Source organism: Acanthochromis polyacanthus, chromosome 13 (assembly GCF_021347895.1).
Source record: "Acanthochromis polyacanthus isolate Apoly-LR-REF ecotype Palm Island chromosome 13, KAUST_Apoly_ChrSc, whole genome shotgun sequence".
Taxonomy (NCBI): Eukaryota; Metazoa; Chordata; class Actinopteri; family Pomacentridae; genus Acanthochromis; species Acanthochromis polyacanthus.
Window position 1 is genome coordinate 14,303,739 of NC_067125.1, and position 22,184 is coordinate 14,325,922.

At 41.3% G+C, this 22,184-nt stretch overlaps 1 protein-coding gene and 1 long non-coding RNA gene across 3 annotated transcripts in view; one reads left to right on the plus strand and one right to left on the minus strand.

Annotated features, from left to right (window-relative positions):
- The window catches only part of clmpb (CXADR like membrane protein b), a 69,897-nt gene that overhangs the window by 42,186 nt on the left and 5,527 nt on the right, over positions 1 to 22,184 (plus strand). The window contains exons 2-6 of one of the 2 annotated variants that reach the window (XM_051957887.1): positions 5,804 to 5,955; positions 15,348 to 15,552; positions 18,317 to 18,484; positions 19,849 to 19,977; positions 20,491 to 20,632. In XM_051957887.1, coding sequence (XP_051813847.1) covers positions 5,804 to 5,955; positions 15,348 to 15,552; positions 18,317 to 18,484; positions 19,849 to 19,977; positions 20,491 to 20,632 — 796 coding nt within the window. The remainder of the gene's footprint in view (positions 1 to 5,803; positions 5,956 to 15,347; positions 15,553 to 18,316; positions 18,485 to 19,848; positions 19,978 to 20,490; positions 20,633 to 22,184) is intronic. The other variant, XM_022190346.2, reaches the window with a different exon arrangement.
- On the minus strand, positions 8,156 to 11,278 carry LOC127536720 (uncharacterized). Its single transcript, XR_007945840.1, has 2 exons — positions 10,659 to 11,278; positions 8,156 to 10,236 (listed from the first exon to the last, which is right to left on the minus strand). It is a non-coding gene; the product is annotated as an uncharacterized LOC127536720 (long non-coding RNA).

Genomic DNA, 22,184 nt, shown 5'->3' on the forward strand with positions numbered 1-22,184 from the left:
TTATTTTGCTGAGGGAAAATGCGGAATACTTTGGGGGAATTAAAAGTGCTTGTCGTGAAACTAATTTTGGATCTATTTTGGGGATCTATCAGCGGGACGGCATTGCAATCGCTCGACATGACAGCAATGACAAGGCCATGAAAGGGATGCTAATGAAGGCAATAAGAGCAGCACAAGGTGAGCATTTACCACAGGGCCTTCCATTATTCAGACCTCAGTAGCATTCATCTCCTTTTTCTTTTCCCATTGGTCCTCCTTCTCTTTTCCCATTTGCCACCCCCCTCCAGGTTCAAGGGATTATTGTGGAAATGATTCCTCTCCTTCTTTTCCTCTTCCAAACCACCCTTTACTGCTCCAGCCAGATTTCTTAGAAGCTACTCATCAAAGATGAACAGGATGGCCCTCACTTAGAAGTTTTCCTCTCAAGCTTCAGTTGGCTCATTTATTTAGCGGCCGTTACCCTCATGGTGTCACAAATGATGGAAATATAAATGGAAGACACCCTGATGCTAAGTAGAGCAGAACCAATAAGTATTATGTTATACAGGCATGGACCTTTTGAGTATCGTGTGTGTCGGCTTTAGTGGTCTGTCTGTCTGGTTCATGATGACTATATTACTCAAGTAGAAAAGTAGAGCATCACATCTTAATTAGATACCTGGGGAGTGTGTAATGGAGGTTTTGCTTGAGGTGTGGAAAGCTGCAAGTAACAGTAACGTAATCATTAAGTTACTTATTTGATACTCTTCTCGCAAAAATGGTGTAGCAAAAATAATCACTAATATTTTAGAGATAAGACACGGAGTAATTTGAGAACTGCATGAGCTGTTACTAATTAGCAGTTAGCTCTTATTTGCACCTTACACATTTCTTCTTAATGACTCAATGTACCTTATTGTAAAGTGCTACTGACAAAAGCTTCATGTCAGCAGAAGGTAGCATCGGTCGCCGGGTGTGAGGGAAGAAGGATTATGGGACTTTATCCCTTCAAAGAGCCAGACTCCAGTCAAGGGAAAAAAAATACAGCCTCTTTGATTTTCACAGGAGCAATATATTCATGAGTTGGACCTTGAAACTACAAGGAGACTAGTGTAGTGTGCCATATGCAAAACATGTGTTTTAATGGGGCATGATAACTTGGTACATTTAAAGAGACTTACCCTTTAAGAAGCTGTAATTAAAAAGGCGAGCTGTGACTGTATGAATAAAGGAGTCTCTCACAGAACGTGCAGGGTGGTTGTTTTCTGGAGCCGCTGATTTTAGTTCTAACAACAAAAGGCGGCCGCCTGTCTACTGAAACATGTGAGGGATTTTTTGTGGCATGCCTCAATCCTCAAAGGTATCAGGAAAAGGGAATAGGGCAAGATGTGACCTACCTGTGAACCTGTCGGTGTATTCCATAGCCTACTGTATGACTGGTATTTCAATAGTCAGTTCAGGTCACACAAGAAGGCTGTGGGTGGAAAACAACAAACCCTTTAAAACAACACGCTGAGCTGTGACTGTTTCGCTGTTGCCTCCTGTCCTGCGCTCTTTTCAGCTTGTCTGTCAGCTAAGAAAAAAAATAGCTCTATGTCAGCAGTAAGAATGGATGGATTGTATTTGCCATGTGAGATTTTGCTCGTTACATTAAGTGCATCAAGTCCTGTGGAGAGCACGGCCCAAACTTTCCTCTTTCTCCTGCTCGTGTATTCAAATCCGCCTCTTGATAAGCCTGTAATTGACAGAAGATAAACAGTTCTGGCACCGATTGGCAGGGTAGGGAGATTATAGTTACTTTTGCCTGCTGCAGTGAGGCTGTAAATGTCACTCAAACGTAACTTGAGTCTGCATGTCTCACAAAGCTGTATTCCAAATCATAGGTTTGTGCGCCGAGACACTGATTTACTGCCGGCAGAAGATAGTCTCTTGCATCTCTGCTATGTGGATAGGCAGCAGTGGATGTGTCTTTGTGATAGAGCATGAAGCATACATCATACATGCGACTGGTTTGCATTGACATAAAATGTAGATGTATTCTATACAGGAAAAGCAGCATGGATGGACACAGCAGGAAGTTGTCAGATGAAATAAAACAGCGGCAATCGTATTTTTTTCTCTTGAGCATCTACGAACCTGTATCTAAAACCACCTTTGTGATTGTATAATCCTTCCTCCACACCGGTGACTTACTATAAATACTCAGAAATAAGGCATTGCACCATTCCTCCACCCCTCCCTCAGCCCATTTTTCTCTGTCCTTTCACTTCTCTCCCACTTCGTGATCTCCTGCGTTTGAGGACCAGAGGTCATAAGCTTTGGACATGACAGAGGCCCCAGTCAGGCCGATGTGCTGACTGAGGGGATATGGGGCTTGACTTTGAGCAGTGCGAATGATCCAGGCCTGTCTTGTTTGTCTGTCTGTCCGTCTCACTGGCTACACTATAATGAGATTGCAGGGCTCTGTAAGGCGGATTTACTGGAGCACAACTCCCCCTAGGGCCTTTTCATAGAAATTGGTTCCTCCATATTTTACCCCAGCCTCTCTCTCCCTCTCTCTTTGTCAAATGTGTCTATCTTTCTCCCACTCACACTCCCTCTTTCTGAATCTCAGCTGTTAGCTCCCGCTTTCTTTTGTTAATTATGATATGCTTCTTTCCTTTCTTTCTGTGGGTAAAGATTGAACCTAGCCACAAATGGAGGCATGAAGCGGAGCCAAACAGAAACTGAGAAAAGAAGGCACAATGGAAGAGAAAGAGGGATGGAGGATAAGGCCTGGGATATGGCACCAACTACCATATCACAAGTCCTCTCCACATTTATCTCTCCCTCAAGATGGCTATGTTTATTTAGATGGCCTTTCCCATGTCCTTGTGGAATCTCATAGAGACACATGAATGCATACGCACCACTGTGGCCAGGAATGTTGTTAAGGCAGATGCCTACTATGCCTCATAGTTTTATTGTTTCTGGGTCACCTTACTGCAAACTGAAAAGCCAAGGTCATAAACCCAAGCTAAATCCAAACACAGTTTTCATACTGTGTGTGCAAAGCTGCCACAGAGATGTATTCTGATGTGCCTCATAGTGGATGTTGACACAAATGATGGGGTCTTGCAGTCCAACCATCCCAGCTGTGCACACGGTGAATGAGGCCAATCCAAATGCGAGCTCAAACTCACATCAAGGCAAGCTTATTTTGGGAGCACTGTGTCATCCATTCCACAGCACAAAAACCCCTCTGCAAGACCACAAATAATCGGCAAAGTGGGGAGCAGTGACTGTATACCAACCAAATAAAAAAAAATAAACTACTGACTTGTCTGCCAACTCTTTCTGGCAAAACAAACACTAATTTCTTTACGTCACAGATACAAGGTACTTGGCATCTGTTTTTTCTGTTGAATACATTCATTTTATGGCACTTAAAGCCTCATTGTTGGACAATAAATCCCATACTTGACACCAATAAAGTGGAAGTCATTTTTTGAAGGTCGATGTACAGTCAGCTAGTGGAAAGTCAAATTCTTGGTATCAGAAACAACTGCAATTCCCTCCTTCTTTGGTCACCCTTGCACTATCTATCTTTCAGGTAAACGCTTCCATTTACAGAACCTATAAGCAGTGGGCAGTTCAGGATGAGGTGAGAGGTGAGAAAGGAAGCAGAGAGCTCTTATCAGGCCAGATACACCCGTGCAGGGTTCCGCCCTGGGCTGCTGATGAATGTGGGAGCACTGATTACCAAGCGTAGCCTTAGGAGCTGAGGGGAGACAGTATGCAGACCCCTATACCACCGTTAACTTGCACCATTAGGTCCAGCCAGATGTGCATGCACACACGGTCTGAGCCTCTTGAATATTCTTTATGTTGCAAAGCACACTCTCTCTCTTATTTCTGACATCCAATCCAGTATCAGTGGGGAGCCCACAAGATGAATGACCCCGCGAATGCTGCATTAAAAAGTCATAAACGGGGATACCTTCTGGGTGCAAGAGCTCCACTGTGAGGAGGGGTGGCCCTGAGTTTTCTGCTGACTAATGATTTGAACTAAGCAGGTGGGCCAACAGAGCAGAAGGACCTCAGCAATTCGCCCTGTCATTCTTGGGCTGCCAATGGGACGCAGAAGCTGTCAGCCAACTGCAAAGAACTGTCTCTCCCTTCCTGTCTCTCCCCAACTGGTGAATGCCAATTGAAAACTTTAAATTTGATTGACAGTGAGTAGCCCAGAGCGCCTTGGGTTTATGGCAGAGAAGTCACAAAGTAGTGACAGAGCTTAAAGAAAACTTGCAAAACTGCTGAAATCCACCACATGATGTCATCTGTATGGTTGAAGCTCTTTTGGGAGAAGTGGTTTCTGTGAGGCTAGTCTTTGCCTCTGTGTCCTGCATCAGCACTGACTCATTGGTTTCACAGCCCAGAGCTGACATTTTCCTTGGCCCAGAGATCACTTATGGGCCAGGGTGTTGGCTCCTATGAGGATGAACCAGTGAACAAGTGGACAGGCGCCCAGTGAGTGCTGATGCCTTCACACGGCCTCCTGTGGAACATTTGACAGCATGCGATTGTGTCTGCTGAGCACAAAGACATCCAGGCATCGGTTTCTCTGAGTTGAATCACTCCACCACAAACATAACACCTGTCAATGTGCATAGTTTTTGTTCAGATATGTATCCCACACCATAATGTTTGTTTGTTTGTTCTGTGTAAACAGGAGGGCATATTGAAATTATAAGAACCTATTAAGTAGCATGATAATGAAAAGGAGTGGCAATATTTACACAGCCTGCACATTTCACTTCAAATGAGCATCTGCCAAGCTGGATACGTTTTATTTTAGGCACTCAGAGTCCCCTTGAGCTATTGGCTCATTCAGCAATTAAATTAAAGGCAGGTAGTTAAGTTAAATGTGGTAGAGCCAAAAATATATGTCACATCTGAGTGTGTGAGCTCAGTGGAGCTCTGCAGCACTGTACAGTCTTTCTACCAAGTAGAGGGAGTCAAATATCTCACCAGTGCACCCTCCCTCATATAGGAGCACACAATCACACAGACACCCACGCAATCCATATTCTCAGCTTCTAGCAAAACCCTGTGACGCCTCTGGCTAATTCCACTCAAGCCCTCTGGGCTGTCCAGCATCCTGCAATAAATTAGCCTTGCTACTCCCCCAGTGAGACACAGGGCCTGACAGTCTGGCCAGTATACAAAGTCACTTGCTTGTGCACACATTCATAATTACTACTTTTTACTGCAACCCCAACTCTTAACTAAGTGGACTGTGGCAGTTTTTGGTATGTATGTTATTCTGACTGAATGTTCCATTTGCTATGGCTGTGGATATTGCAAAAGATATGTGGTTGACTCTTGAAATTATTTCCACATTGACATTTGTTGCTCTATGGGAAAGTGGCCAGGGCAAGGTTGGAAAATTTTAGCAATGCAAGTGACTCAGTAATTGCATCTCTTCGGTCTTAGTGCACCGGGACACAACTCCTCAAAACGTCTGCTGTGAATAAGACTGTGCAAGCAAAAAGTCATCACAATACTTCTCCCTGACCTCCTATGCCAAACTTTATTCCCTGTATACAGCATCCCCATTCTGTCTCCCTTCGGTGTCCGGGTGTGACATATCTCAGCATCTGTCAGATAGTGATTGGGATTCTGGGTCATATCTCTCTTCTCGTCTTCCGTCTCAATTTCCTCTATCAGCATGGTTTTGCCTCCTATACTCAGCATCTGTCTCTTGTCTCCAGCTCCGATCGAGCCAGTGTCCCTGTCTGACATGTCTCTACCTCTCCCTCTCTGTTTTGCCTCTCTCCCTCAGTTCTATTCAGCCTGCTGTCAGTGGGTGCCCAGACGGAGATGAAGAAGGTCGTTGGGGACAATGCCACCTTACCATGCCACCACCAGTTCCCATCGTCCAGCTCTCTTGACATCGAGTGGCTACTGCAGAAACCAAATTCCAAACAGAGAGTGGTAAGAGTAGATTCCATTTTGCTTCCTCCTTCAAACCAGTTTTTTTCCAATATAAAACAGTTGACATGTGAACTTTAAAAACAAAAAGTTCCCTGCAGTTCTGTTATGACTTGGATAGTAAAAACTTGCTGCAAAGTTTTTGCAAACAGAGACTGACCCTTGCTGGAACAAAATGGCAATGGAAACATCTGTGCTAAAACACAGCTCACCGACTGCATATGTGTCTAATATTAATCTCACATGTGCTTGAAGTATACTTTTCCTTTTCATTCCTATCTTCTGTCTTTCTCTTTCTTTTTCTCATATACACATTAAATCTTTCCTCCATTTGAGTCATGCTGATTGATTTCCAACCGGAGCCATAATAGTTGCACATTTACTGAATGCCTAAAGTTACCAAAGTTTTAGTGCTGTTCACAAAGGAACAACTATGTCACAGAATGTTCCCCAACTCATTTTGTATTTCTAACCTTGGACCCTTTTCTTTTAACTTTATTGAACACACAAGGAATAAACACAAGAAGTACCAGGCATGAAGAACACCTGAAATTAGGTTTTCTTCACTTTTAAACTAAGGACTGGCTCATAACCTGGTAGTATATGTAACACTGGAGGGGAATATTGTTAGGAATGGCTATTCCAAGCTAATGCTAGCCACCAGATGCAGCAGCACTACTGCAGTGTTTCTCCATAAAGCAACTAAACACTACTTCACCAACACACAACTGCTGTGACGAGGCTGACACTATGTCTGCAATATGAGGCATAGGGAGAGCAACGCATTAGTAAAACTGCTGAGTGGTGACACTTACTGTTAGAACTTTGCGCAGAGACTGATAATAAATGTAGTTATGCAGTGAAACACATTTGTAGTTTTTCTCTCAAGTTTTTTGGCCATACTTTGTGAATGAAACACAAGCTGTTAATGCCACCAGTTTAGAAAGCTAGCTTGATAAAAAATAGGAGCATATTTGTTCCTTCAGACACAAGGAGGCTTATTAAGTACTGACAAATGTTGCTTCACTACTTTCTGTGTAAACAGAGTGTGAGACTACAAACTCATTAAAGATCCAAGTTTCTAAATTGTTAGTTCATGGAATAAAGTCTGTGTTTATTCTAAACTGCTCTTTTAATACTTGCTATTATGCACTTGTTTTTAACACTGAATTTCAAGGTTTCATACACTTTCTTTTCTAGATATCAAAAAACTGTTACTTTAACTGCCATGTAAGACAAAAGTAGCACTCAATTTCATGGATTTCACTTTCAAATAGATGATTTATGTAACATGTTCTGCTATGTTTGCAAAAGGACACAAATTAAACCAATAGATGTGACTGATTCTGGTTTCATTATATTGTTCAGCCTCAATCAACTGCACCACTTCATCCTAACATTTTCAAATGGCCTAACTGGGTTTTGTGTCTCACAGCGTCTGATGGTCTTTTGGTATCGTTTCACTGATTCTGAATCCCTGCAGTCCTTCTCCCAAATTGAATGTACCATATGATAACAGAGCGAGTGCAAGAAATCTCACTAGCTTTGTGTTGGAAGGAAGAGATTTCCTTTCTCTTTGAAAGCCGTTTGTTCATGCACTTTTGTGTTGGTTGGCACAGAAAAGTGAAACACTGTCAGAGAGGAAGGCCTAGTAGAGTGTGGAGGGGAAATAGAGGGACTAGGAATGAAAGAAAGGGGAAAACAAGTGTCTTACGCTTTGATGATTCAGAGGGGGGCTGCCACATTGCGATGAATATTTAACGGGAAGATAACATTGAAGGCACCATTAATTAAAATCAAACGTCTGAAAATTTGATTAGGAAAGAGACTGTGCCTGTAGCTGAATAAATAAATCATGCTTTTGTTCTGCTGGAAGGCCGTGTTGAGTAGGAAAGAGCATCTTGTCAACATTTAGCCTCTGATAGCAAATGTACAGGCTACATGTGTTAAGGGCACAGAGGGGCAAGGGACGAGGCACCAAATCCATCTCATCAAGATGAATCATAAAGAACTCACCCCCTGGTTTTCACTGTGCTGATTTTCAACCATAAATGTAGTTAACCAAAGCTCTTGGTGTTACCATAGCGACAGTTTTGCACAGATCTGGAAACACACCATCGTCAACAACATAGCGCCACATCCCTGAAGGTGACATTCATTTACATAAATGATCATCCTTTCTTGAAAAATCATACCAGCCATGTTAGGAGTTAATGTGTGCTTTCGAGTTTCAGCACACATTTTATTTTATTTGCATCAATTGTGCACAGAGCAGCTAAATATTAATCAATAGTCCAGTGAAGTTACAGTGTGTAAGCTCTGTATTTCTTCTTCTTCAGCAACCGTGATCAGCAGTTTGGTTGACAGTTTAAAAAACAAACCTTAAATGCCTTAGATTCCATGTAAAACAGCAATAAGTTCTGAATTTACGACACCACAGAAAACTGATATTAGCCACCCAGCCAAATCTGAATCATTTAAAAGCCACTAAGTACATATAATTAGGTTTCAAAGTCATAAAATCATAAGCAGTATTCTTTGCTCTGGAACATTGTTGGTATGTCAGACAAAAGTGTTGATTTACATTTTTTACATTTCTGCAATATTTCCACCACCATGCAGCTGTGGACGAAGTTACGTACTATAATAAACCAAGTACACGAGGCATCTTTAACTCATTGGTGGGCATTTGCTGCCTACAAAAGCACCAGATGTCAGTCTGATGAGAGGATGAAGGCCAGCAGCAGATTTTCAGGGAGTCTCAGTAGTCCCTCAAGAAAGTTTGTAAACTACCCGGTGCAAAATAATCACTGCAGAGGCGGATGTTAATCCCCCTCTTTTTCATCCTCATCACTCTTAGGAAATGTAAAGAAGGAAAACAAGCTGTTCAGATTCTGGCATCCAGGGATGACACATTTGCATAGCTTGCTAGCAAACTGTAGAGTGTAGTAGGTGTAGCAACAGAGCGACAGAACCATTCTCTTGTTTTTATAACATTATAGTGTTGGGGAGGGGATAAGTATGCAAAGTTTGGCTCCAGTGCATCATCAAGCTGTGATTTCTGGCCCACCCAAAGATCCTGAACACAAAGACGATGAAAAACAATATAACTCTCTATTGCTATAGTTCAGAACGTAGTGAGGAATTATTATTTAATGTATTTGAATAAAAATAACAATACATTTCCTTTACACAGGTTTAAAATTTTGCAGTGTTAACAATACAGTCGCAGTATTCCTTAACAATCCCTCCTTTATCAGAGGAAAAATCATACAGTGGGTACGGCAAGTATTCAGACCCCTTGAAATTTTTCACTCTGTGTCATTGCAGCCATGTACCAAAATCAAAAAAGTTCATTTTATTTCTCTTTAATGTACACTCAGCACCCCACCTTGACAGAAAAAAACAGAAATGTAGAAATTTTTGCAAATTTATTAAAAAAGAAAAACTGAAATATCACATGGTCACAAGTATTCAGACCCTTTGCAGCGACATTCATATTTAACTCACATGCTGTCCATTTCTTCTGATCCTCCTCGAGATGGTTCTGCTTCTTTACTGGAGTCCAGCTGTGTTTAATTAAACTGATTGGACTTGATTAGGAAAGGCACACACCTGTCTATATAAGACCTTACAGCTCACAGTGCATGTCAGAGCAAATGAGAATCATGAGGTCGAAGGAACTGCCCAAGGAGCTCAGAGACAGAATTGCGGCAAGGCACAGATCTGGCCAAGGTTACAAAAGAATTTCTGCAGCACTCAAGGTTCCTAAGAGCACAGTGGCCTTCATAATCCTCAAATGGAAGAAGTTTGGGACGACCACAACTCTTCCTAGATCTGGCCATCCAGTCAAACTGAGCAATCGTGGGAGAAGAGCCTTGGTGAGAGAGGTAAAGAAGAACCCAAAGATCACTGTGGCTGAGCTCCAGAGATGCAGTCGGGAGATAGGAGAAAGTTCCACAAAGTCAACTATCACTGCAGCCCTCCACCAGTCGGGGCTTTCTGGCATAGTGGCCCGTTCTTGACTGGCCCAGCCAGAGCCCTGACCTAAACCCAATTGAGCATCTCTGGTGTAGTAGAGGATCACTATTCGTCTGATAGGGTGCTGACTCAGGGTTGGATAACCAGGGTCACACCAGGAGTGCCGGCCAGAGCACCGCTTAAGGCCGCTCAGAGTATAAGGTGAACAAAGGCTAGGAGGCGGATGTTGATACTTTTCTGTACTTTACTCCTTGTGCAGCATCAAACAGAGACAGACCAAGTCTGGGGTTAGTGTGTGGTTTTCTACAATAAAATAAAAGATACAACTTAGGTAAAAATAAAGAAACATATCAATGAATGAACTTAAAGTATAACTTGTCACTAATTCAATAAACAAACAATAATTAAATGAGGGAGGTAATCAAAGATTACAGGCTTAATTCCGCCACGCAGTGATAATAGATACTTAAACATGCTGTCAAGTTACCAAAAATATCACACAGCCCACTTCCGGCATAACGCTCTTACTGTGTGATACGACTTCCGGTAATGATCCGCTCTAAACAGCGGCAACGAACAGCATCAAACTCGGCGCATTTGGCACAGCGACAACGCCCCCCAAACTACATATACACCAACAACTAACGTACAATCATTACTAAACATGACATTCATCACCAAACAACACACATATACCACACAGGTCACACAACAACCGCACTCACCCGTCATCTACGCACACACGTCCCATCTGCAGCAAAGGTCCTGCGAGAGTGACGCAAACCAGCAGACCAGCGCACACACCCACTCGCTCTCACGCTGTGTGACGTGACTCACCAGACAACTACCACGTGAACAGGCCCATCCACAAGGTTAGGAATGCAATGAACACTACTGAGAACAGATAACAAGGTACAGCAGGAACAGTGATATAAACTAGCAACTTTGGGGCCTTTTCTACATCTGGAGAGACCTCAAAATGGCTGTATGCAACGTTCACCATCCAACCTGACAGAACTGGAGAGGATCCCCAAATCCAGGTGTAAAAAACTTGTTGTCATTCCCAAGAAGGCTCGTGGCTGTACTAGCTGAAAAGGGTGCTTCTACTCAATACTGAGCATGTATTGAGTAGACATTTCAGTTTTTCTTTTTTAATACATTTGCAAAAATTTCTGCATTTCTGTTTTTTTCTGTCAAGATGGGGTGCTGAGTGTGCATTAACCCTCTATGGTACGCATTATGTTCCCAGTTGGTAAAAAAATGTTTGGGGTGTTTTTTTGTCTTAAAACAGATCAAGTAAACATAATTAAGAGACATTTTCAAAAAATATTATTTTTTTAGTAGTTTTTAGGGTTCGTTGCCATATGGCAACACCGTACCATAATGGAAAGTAATGAAAACAAGAGAGTTTTGTTTAAAATTGTATATAACATTTATTTAAAACTCATGTTATAGTATAAACAATCCCCAGTAGCTAACTAAACTAATAGTTTAATGCAATACATAAATGGAGGTTGGAACATGATTGCCATATACATTTTACACTCTCTTACTGGTAATACCTGTCACTTCATTTTCACTGTCTCTGCCCTCACTGTCTCCATTGTCCTCATTCTCTGGCTCATAGTCTTCATCCGTCTCACTGTCTTTATCACTCTCACTCTACTGTGTTTCGAGCAGCACATTTTTCTCGTCACTGAATCCTTTGTCATCTTCACTATCATCTAGTGGGAGGGCTAGTTCAGCTTTTTTCCGTGATTTACCATAAAAAAAAATTTGCATTCATGCTGTAAATGGAAGAAAGATGTGTCAAATATCATCATATGCAATGTGGAAAGGACTCAAAGTGCATTATTATAGTTTATAGACTGTAGAAGATCAGGGTACACCAGTGCAATTGCAAAGTAGGTGTATAACTAAATACAAAATGTTATCAACATACCAGGCTAGCAATCCATAATGGTACGGTGTTGCCATATGGCAACGTACACATTTTTAACATTTTCTATTATTTATTGATCAAGCACAGTGCAAGAAAGTACATAATAATGAACTTAACTCACCTATTATTGAGTGTATATTTTTTTCCCCGTTGAAAAACTTCAAAAAAACACTTTTTTTGGTGAATTTTTAGGAGTCAAATGGTGAGGCTCCTCCCGTCAATGATGTCTGCAGAAAAGGGTTTCAAACTGGCCTCCAGAAAGTCATGTGACAAATTTAAACACTGCTATTGGTTAACTTAGAACCCCACTTCTTTTTAATGCATTGCATCATAACTGGGGATGTATTATCTGTGAGTAGAAAGCTTAAAATGTGGGTGTTGCCATATGGCAACGCTGTACCATAGAGGGTTAATGAGAAATTAAATGAACTTTTTTGATTTTGGCAAATGGCTGCAATGACACAGAGAGTGAAAAATTTCAAGGGGTCTGAATACATTCTGTACCCACCACTGTATATCAGGTTTTCTGTTTTTGTTCTGTTTAAGCAAAGCATAGTTTTTTAGTAATTTCCATTTTAACAAAGCGTATGTTATATAAAAACAACATACATAAATGGGAATCTGAAATTGTTGCGTTTGCATGTGAAATTGCACATGCAAACAGTGCAGACAGGGTTCAATTTTTGTTTTGTTTCCTTGTTATCATTAAAGTCGGAGAAGGCAGGGGTTTCTAGCAGTCTCCATACAGTTTATTCAATTTATACTAAGTAAACACACCGCCTCATTTTAATTGCAAAATACACTATACAACAGCCTGTGGTCATTTTGCTAAATTCCTCACTCTCAGGACACTCCTCTACCTCTCTATCAGTCTCATAAGCATGTGTGCAGAATACACCCAGACATAACCAGGAGGGTAAACACACACACACACACACACACACACACACACACACACACACACACACACACACACACACACACACACACACACACACACACACACACACACACACACACACATGTTGCTGTAGTCTGCGCTCACATATCTGTGAGTAATAAATGTCCAGAGTTCAAGGCAGCAGAAGTGTGCCCATAGGCAGATACTTTTTAAATGTGCCCCAGTTTGTTTAGGCGCCAGGGTCGTGTCACTATGCGCCTGTAGCTTTGGCACAGTAATGTATATCTGTTTGAATTCACGGTGTATTAGGTGTTTGCTCGGAAGCTGGCCTGCGTGTGTAGGTTTGGGTGCGTGTGAGTGTAAATGGCCAGTCGTCACCTGTGATCACAGCAGGTGCCCCTGTTTCTTAGGCACTGATGCACTGTGGCACCAGCATTTAGCAGTCCCCATCTGCAGGCTCTCACTTGCCCTGAGTAATAGGCCACTGTGACAGCTGTGTTTGTTTGTGTTTGTGTATGTGGACGAAGAGAGAGAGAGAGAGAGAGAGAGAGAGAAATAGAGAGAGAGGCAAAGACACGCAAGGAGAGGACAGAAGTAAACAAAGACGTAAAGGCTAGAGGAGAGAAAATGAAAGCTTTCCGGTACAGGTTTACAGATGTTACATGTCTTCGGTGAAATTTCAAATCCCCTCATTTTTCCCTTTGAAGAGCCAGTCTTCACAAGCATCAATGAACCTTGTGCTAAAAATAAAAGGAGGAAAGAAAAACAGATTGTGTCAATCGCACACTGTAACACAGTCATCTTTTTGTGTACTAGCCTGGTTTGTGTCTGGGGTACACTTCATCGGATCATTGTACCTTTTGTGTTGCATATTTCCAACAAAATGCTGCTCTAAAAAGCAAAGCATGAAGAAAAAAAACAATATGTAGACAAAAAAGAGACTGCATATGCATCGTAATAGAAATGATTGACATCTACATGCCTATACACACGTACGTTTGGCGTGTTGGGATGGTGACACAATTTTCATCATTTCGCAACCACCACAATGCATTTGAAATAAAGCAATCAAGACGTAGACTTTCGAATTGATTCCAAAAATAAATAAATGAAATGCATTAACCATGTAGGAATTATAAGGAATATCACTATCAGTAGGTTCATTTTATTTCTAAGAATGACGAGTGCAATGCTGCTGATTTAGTCAGGCCTTGTAATTGATCCTTTAAAGTACATTCTTTTACATCGGCATAGTTTTTCTTCATTGATTGACCATTTTACATTCCCAGTCTGTGCAGATAAGTAAACCGTCATAACAGTGTAGCAGCTATGCAACATGCTGATATAAACACATCATATATAAAGGAAGCGTTCTGCTGACAATAGCATTATGTGTTCAGGAGATATGGCAGCAGATTCCAAGCACGCCATGCTACAGATGTTCAGCAACATTCACAGGCAACAGTATTACATCAATGAACAAAATAATCTACTCATTTGAAAATGACTAAGTTATTGTTTGTACTGATATTCTCACAGTTTAGGAGTTACACGCTAATAAGGGGAGTGCTTTAAAATGGAAACATCGTGACACTACTGGATCCAAATCTGGTCTATATCTAAAAAGGCATGTGACCTAATTTTCATGAAAATAACAAAAAGTGAATTCAAGAAAGACATAATGCCCTTGCAAGATATAAATTGAACAAAGGGACATTTTCTTTATTTACTGTCTGAAAATATAGCATTTTCTACTATGTGCTTTGGACTGTGTTGGGTGTGATGCGTTTGTTTTGTCTTGTGGCTTGTTGTTTTGTTCTAACATCACATCAGTGCTACTGTGGGTACTTAAATCTTTTATCGCAGCACCAGAATAGATTTTTTCCACGTATTTTTTTATTTATTTTTTGGTCAATTTGACAGCTCGGCTTGCAGACAGACCATAAGAAGATAACGGCGCTCACGGATAATCAGCTAAATGAACAGAAAATGGCAGGATACTGGCATTGTTGCGACTGCATTCATTTGTAAAATATTATTTCCCATAGTGTTAATTAAAAAATGATTGTTAACAGTGCTACCCATGAGTGCTGGTATTCAGATTCTCTCAAGTCTGCGCAGCCAGTCAGGGAGTATGTGGATGTCTGAGCTGTGCATCATTAGAGTTATGTAATTTTTAATGTTAATGGCAGTCTACCAGTCAAATGTATCAAGGGTATTAGTGTTGAGACACAGAAATTAAGTTAACCAAATGTGCTGTTAAGTGATATGAAAATCTTATTTGGGGGATTGGTTGCATTAAGTAGATGAATACTGACATCACCGGCACTTTGAATGTAAGAACCAGGCCCCTGCAGAAATAAGAGAATTCTTTTAAAAGGAACAGAAAGGGAAGCTAAGTGGCATTAAGGAATTAGGAGCTCGTCACACACAAGGATTTGATATTTGGGCTCAGGAACAAGGACAGACGCCTGCTGACCTTCTTCCTGAGGGAATATCTTTCAATTCTTGAGTTGATTGAAATATATAAGGTTAAAATAAATGTCTGATTATCTTCTTTCCCACGTCTAGATCATTACCTTCTTTGGGGGGCAGGTGTACACCAATGAGGCGACAGGCAGCGAGGCCAGCCGCCTGTCCTTTGCCGGGGAGTACCTGGGTGGAGACGCCTCCCTGCTGATCAGTGACCTGCTGCTGACCGACTCCGGGGAGTACTACTGTAAAGTCAAGACTGGGGGAAAGTACCACTGGAGCCAGGTCAAGCTCATTGTGCTGCGTGAGTGTTTTCAAACGCACTGCTATATGCGCACATACGCTCAGTTTGTAGACACACACACACACACAGTGATGCACACACACTTCCATACACATGCCATCGAGTTACAAAGAAGCCCATTTGTACATGGAAAGTACACACACAGTCTGTCACACACATACGCAGACCTAATCACTGGATCATTAGCCTGGCACATTTCCTCTGTCATGCTGACTGATCTAATGATTCAATTTGATTCAGACAGTGTGATTTGATTTCGCTCATGCTGTTTGGGTTCGTTTAGATTGCTTTGTTGATGAGGTGAGACCAGAAACATGCAACTGGGTTTGGAGGAGCACAGAACTGATTGATTGAGTTAGAGACTGAGTTACATGGAGAGATATCAAGTTAACTTCTAATACATTTCTGCCCTTCTCGAGATCTACGAGAAGACGGATAGCAGGCCTTTCCCTGAGTTTTATGTCCATTGTGTAATCACATTTAGTACACTGAAAAAGTCAGCTGTCATCAATCTAACTACAGATAAGCTACTTAGAAAAATTATTTGTTCAAGTCAGACGTAGATCTCGCAACTGCATTAAAAGCCTGTTTTGGCATCATAAATGTCACCAAAGTCTTTGTACATTTTATCCTTGCGTTTTCTGTTGTTGGATTTGTTTTTTCTTTTTGTTCTTCTCATTCAGCCAACATACAGATGGCTATAAATGGCTGTGCTTCACAACTAGCTCACTGGTAATATGTGTCTCTGCCTGCACGTCACAAATAGCTAAACAACTTTGAAGGACAGACAGCAAAAGGAGAGCAGCTCTACCACAAAAGCGAGCCACCAAAGTCCGACGGGAGGACTGAGATCGTTCTCAATGTCAGAAAAGCAGGCGATTTATTAAAACATCATGGGAGATTAGTTCAACCCGCGGTTATTGGTTTTCTAATGGAACAGTCTGTTAATCCTCTCGCTCTCACTCTCCTCTCTCTTCCATAAAGACATTCCAGTGAGTTAGTGCCTCGATTTTTACAAATTGCCCTCAGCTTTGCGGTGACACTTTCGATTTTGAGAGAGACGAACATTTGCATTTTTCCTCTCGCTCCCCACGCTAAGATAATGGCTTGGCAGCCGAGCTGGTAGCTGGCTTGGCATGAGAAAGTTTGTGTGTTTGTGTGTGTGCCAGAGATTGTGCGTGCTTACAGTGGTTGTGTACGTTTATGTGTAGGCTTCCACAGTCAGGCCTGGAAGTCTGCACTGTACTTACAGGAGGTGCGGATTTGTATGTGCAGATTTTGGTCTGTTTAAGTGTTCATATAGGCAAGTGTAGGTATATTTTTGCTTTATTGGGGTTGTGCATTAAAGTTTTGCACTCCAACTTCTCCTACTGCAGTTGGCCCAGCTGACCGTGTTGGAGCTAAAGTGTCCCTGATCAGCTCCTCTCATTATACTATTCACTGAATGTGAGAAGAATATCCTCTGCTTCTGAGAGCGGGGTATGAACAAAAGGAAAGTTAAGCAAACAAAGGGAGAAAGCTGCCTGACTTTGTGCACTGGCTAGTGGCTACCATAAAGGCACCAGCATTTCAGAGTTACCTTTACTGCAGCTGTGCTGACAAGCGGCAAAAACCAAACACAAAAACGTTGCTAATAGGACAGCATGACAGAAATCAAAAATAGATATTTAAATTTAGTTCACTGCTGGTCTAAAAATACGTCACTTGGGAGGCAGAAAACAGTGTGCTATTTTCCTAGTTTAGCAGCCTTTCAGCTTGTATCTAAACAGAGCAGTGTTGCAGGGTCCTGCGCCTCCAGCTACTGGACTATGACCAGAACCTTTGACCTGTGGAGAACATATCACCACAAGCATTCACAGCCAGCTTTGGGGTCACATTGATCCATCGCCTATGGGACTGTTTTTTTTTTTTCTGTGTGTGTCACCAGCTATGAGATGGTGAGCTCGATTATCCTATCCCTTCTGAGCAATTCCAAACGGCACTACTAACGGTTACAGATAGAAAAAATCTAATAAAGTTTATAATGTATGTAGGACATTTCAAACTCAACAACTTAACAAGGCATATATACTGTTATTATCTCTCATTTTTTATATCCCTGCTCTACATTTTATGTAGTGTTTTATTCTGGGCTGATATATGCTGGTGCAGGGCTGTTTCTCTGGGCTTTACATTAGAGAATATCTCATGCTCTAGTAACCTTTATGTTTAAAAAGAAGCGTTATTCTAAGCTATAAGTTAACTAATCTTGAAAAAATAAATGAAGAATTGCTTTTATGAACTGCAGAGAATTTGTTTGAGCTTTAAAACTTTATATAATAATCGCAGTGACAGGTCATAATGTGGAAATGTTGCAGGTTAAAGATCCAGCACAGAGTTTCTGCTTCATTTTTAGTTAAACAAGTACTGAAAATCTGCTTTGGTCTTTTTGACAGATTTATCTTTTCTTTCTGTATTTTTGGCAAATTGATAGCTGCATATTATAAATTGATTTGCACATTTTCCAAACAATTTATATTTAGATGAACACCTTTTCTCTATATTTGTTGGGTGGCTCTTGTGTTCTCTGTTCTTGTTATCCCACTGTTTGCTCTATTCATATTATGCCACAACAAGCACAATGCACCAACAAATTGCTCAAAATGTAATGCAAAACAGAATGCTATGAAGATTGGATGTGGGCTGCATTTTCTGATATGATAAAAAGCAACTTTTCTTTTCACATTTGTATTCAACTGTTCCTGATTGTTCTGCGTTCTTGCAGTCAAGCCGTCCAAGCCGAGGTGCTGGATGGATGGAAAACTCCAAGAGGGCACTGATGTCAAGCTGAGCTGTAAATCCAGCGATGGTTCAGACCCCATTAGCTACAAGTGGGAACGAGTGCTGGACAAAGGCAAGAGTCTGGGCAAACTGCCAAACCTGGCACTGATAGGTAAGAAAAATAATTGGCACTACACTGACATGCTGATGCACCATTCAGCCTCTCTGCAGAGAAATGCTATGGAGATTCATTTTCTTATTAGTGATTTTTTTATAGGCTGCATTTGTCCAAGGGAGTGTTTTGCTGAGCGCACCACCTTTCCCTCACCTCTTCCCCATCTTCATACATTTGCAAACACAGTCATCTAAATGTGCGAGGCCCAGCTACACTCTCCCACTGCTGCTGCTGCTCCTTGAGCTGCTTCACTGGAGTAATTAACAGTTGCAACAATTTGCTCAAGGGCACTTAGATGCGCTCAGATTGTCCTCGTTAATCCACTGATTCTGCACGCCGCTATTATCTTCAGACTCCTGTCACTCTCTCTAAATTTGAGCAGTAAACCCAGGACCACATAACGTGTACTTCATGTTTTGTTTTTTTTCCCCAGGAAATCAAACAGAACGCTTGCCTTGTGATTTCTAGTTGTATTCTGTTGGGATGTCTTATTTAAACACAAGCATGAAGGCTGATACAGTGATCTGATGAATATGTCTGTGACATTGAAATGTCAGCCTGGCTCAAGTGAATAATACCTGCACGCATGAAGTCGGTGTAAGTGTTTTCTTGGACTGTGTGCAAAGTGGAGAAAATCAAATGTAATACACAGAACTGGACTGGCGGCTCAGACTATATTCTGCACCAAATAAAGCATTGGCTCCCTAGTAGCCCTGAGGCACACTTCACTCACATGGTGTTGATTCTGGCATTCCTCTTGGATGATAACCAGCCATATCTGCCTCTAAATAGTAACAGAGACGCTTTATAGCAGAAAAGCTAATGGAAGGGCATTTCTCCCTGTTGTGTATACTCCAACCTCTCAGTTTTCACTACAGTGTTCAACTGGCATCCATGAAGGCACACGTCCAGACAAAAACCTTCAAATTAATGACATCCACCAAACAACACCTGTTCAGTCTAATTAGTTTTCATTGGACGATAACGCACGGCGTCAGCAGCCATTATTTATGGGTTTGGTGATAGGCAATATCGCATGGTTGTCATTGTTGAGGATGACTAAACATCCCATGGGGCCGTGAAGCTCCATCGCTCTGTCAGACACACTCCTGCTACTTCAAGTCCTCCTGATTTGCTCTAAAATCAACACTGTCAATCTCTCTCTCTCTCTCTTGCTTCTTCCTTCTCTCTCTCTTTCTTTCTTCAGTCATAATATACATTTCAGTTCTCTCTGCGCTGCTTGAATAATTGACACTGAGGATGGTAAACGTGCAGCAATGCATACATTATTGACAGCACAAAAGAGACACTTGCGCACGAAAAGCAATTTGTAAATAAAAAAACTAACTTTCATTCCACAGATCTGAAGAACCCAGAGATCGTGACCCTGAGGAATCTCACCATGGACAGCACAGGTGTCTACAGGTGCACGGCGAGCAATGACGTTGGGGAGGAAAACTGCACCATCGAGGTCACAATGCGTGAGTTGTGTGAGTTTTGGGAGTAGAAAGGGGGAGTGTTCCTCGCGGCATTCACCTCACACCAAACTGCCACGCTGATTGATGGTTATTGTTTCAAACTGCAGCTGGAAATACATTTATACCCCTCCCCTGCCTTTCCATCTACCTCCCTTCAGACTTCAAATTTCCCCCCTGGTGCTTCAATACGAGACTGCACCAAACTTAAACTGGTGGCTACTGGTCACCACCTCTGCTCCAACAGTCATGTTTCACTGTCACTCTAATATATTTTCTGAGAGGCCCAGGACAGTTGGGGTCACGTGTAGAGAAAATGACACATCTAGCAGCTCAGCAAAAACGGTTTTCTAGCACTGGTGTTAAATTGAATTTTGGCACTGTGGCACAAAAGTGAGGAATGTTTCTCTAGTAAATGAGCGTGGAGGATAGGTATTTGTGAATTTAACACTAAGGATAAAAATAATGAATAATACGTAAGAGACAGAGACAGTAAGTGACTGTCTCTCTATCCTTTCTCATTCACAGATGTGAAACATGTCGGGAAGGTAGCAGGTGCAGTGGTGGGAGTATCCCTCAGTGTCCTCTTTGTCATATCAACCATCTGGGTGGTCTTCCAGAAGAAAGAGAAGAAAAAGTACGAAGAGGAGGAGACTCCAAATGAGATCAGGTTTATTTATCATCTTCTCTTCTTTCATTGTTGTACCTTTTTCACAATTTTGCACCATTATAGAAGTGGCACACATGGAAACAAGGGACTGTAAGTGTAGGCTTTTGCTTGTGTTCATGTATGAATGTATGCATATGTTTTATGTGTTTATTTCTATGTTTCTGTTAATTTATTTATCTCTATGGGGCTGCTGCCTTGTTAGTGTAGCTGCAGTTTACATTCGTAGGTGACCTTATGAATTTATTTTGTCCAGTCAACTGGGATATAAATCTCGAATTTAAATCTGCTCACACAGAAATTATATGTTTTATGGAAATTATCAGTAATTGATGTTGCAAAGTGAATTGTTTCAATACATATTTTGCCATTTTACTGTTTTTATGAAGGTTTACATTTTTTCAAACCTTTGAATTGGTAGAAAAATGGGTAAAAATCTACATTTTGTTCAAAGCTAAGAGAATCAAAAAATATATATCTTTTTTCAGCACAAACCACTATTAGCTTAATAGCACATCTTGATTCGCCTCCATTCTGTTTATCACTAGCTCTGTTCGACAGACTGATGTTGATCTTCGAGAAGAGTTGTGTGTTTACCACTTGAGCAGCAGTTCAGCTGAAACTGTTCTAAACTAAGCAAGTCAAGTGCTAACTGACACAGCAGCAACCCCATTCTGCCCGGATGTGCTTGGTGTCTTCTTGTCTTCTCCGTGTGTTTGTGTTTCTAAAAATAAAAACTACAAGGTCAAGTGTTCATCGATTATCTTTTAAGAGCCTTCCTTTCACACCACCCTTGTATTTCAATGCGTGTGCATGAGTGCACAACTGTCTGTCTGCGGCCCTGCAGCTGAGCTTACGCTAGGTTTTTTAAAAGCATTTTTTTATTACTTATTCTAAAACCTGTATGCATTGGTGGCCCTCTAATGACACTTGCAAATGTTTTTTTTCCTTTTTCGTGACAGACTGGAGTTGGTGTAGGTGCATATTTACTGATGTAACAATGAATAATGCAGAGTGGTTTAGGGGCAGCTTTGACTAAATAATGCAGATGTGATGAAGTGTTTTCTGTTCTCATGCCATGTTGAGAGTCTGAACCTTTCCACTAATGTGCTCCATCCGACCACCAGCTGGTGATGCACATCACTTGGGTATAGATTTAGAACCAACCACTGCTGTTTAAACATTTTATTATTGTCTTACAAGACTTATAGAACGTTCTCTGGTGTGCCTGAGAAGATACCAAAGTCAGCAGTACACAGATGAGATGCTTCTATTTTTGACTCTGCAAAGATCGTCTGTAATTTAAATGCTACAGTAACAATCACAGCCCAAATTACCTGTTTTGGTAACTGAAGCTGTGGTCAGCCACACTCGTTTGAGTTGCTTTGTTTTCTGTTTTTCTGTTCTCTCTTGGAAACTTTTCATCCTGTCATTTAAAAACTGAGGCAAAAGTAGAATTATAAAGGAAAGTTTTCATTGTGTTCTCAGCAAAAACTTTATTTCTTTCAACAATTGTGTCTGGGGAGCCAGTGATTTCAGCAGATTTCATTATTCC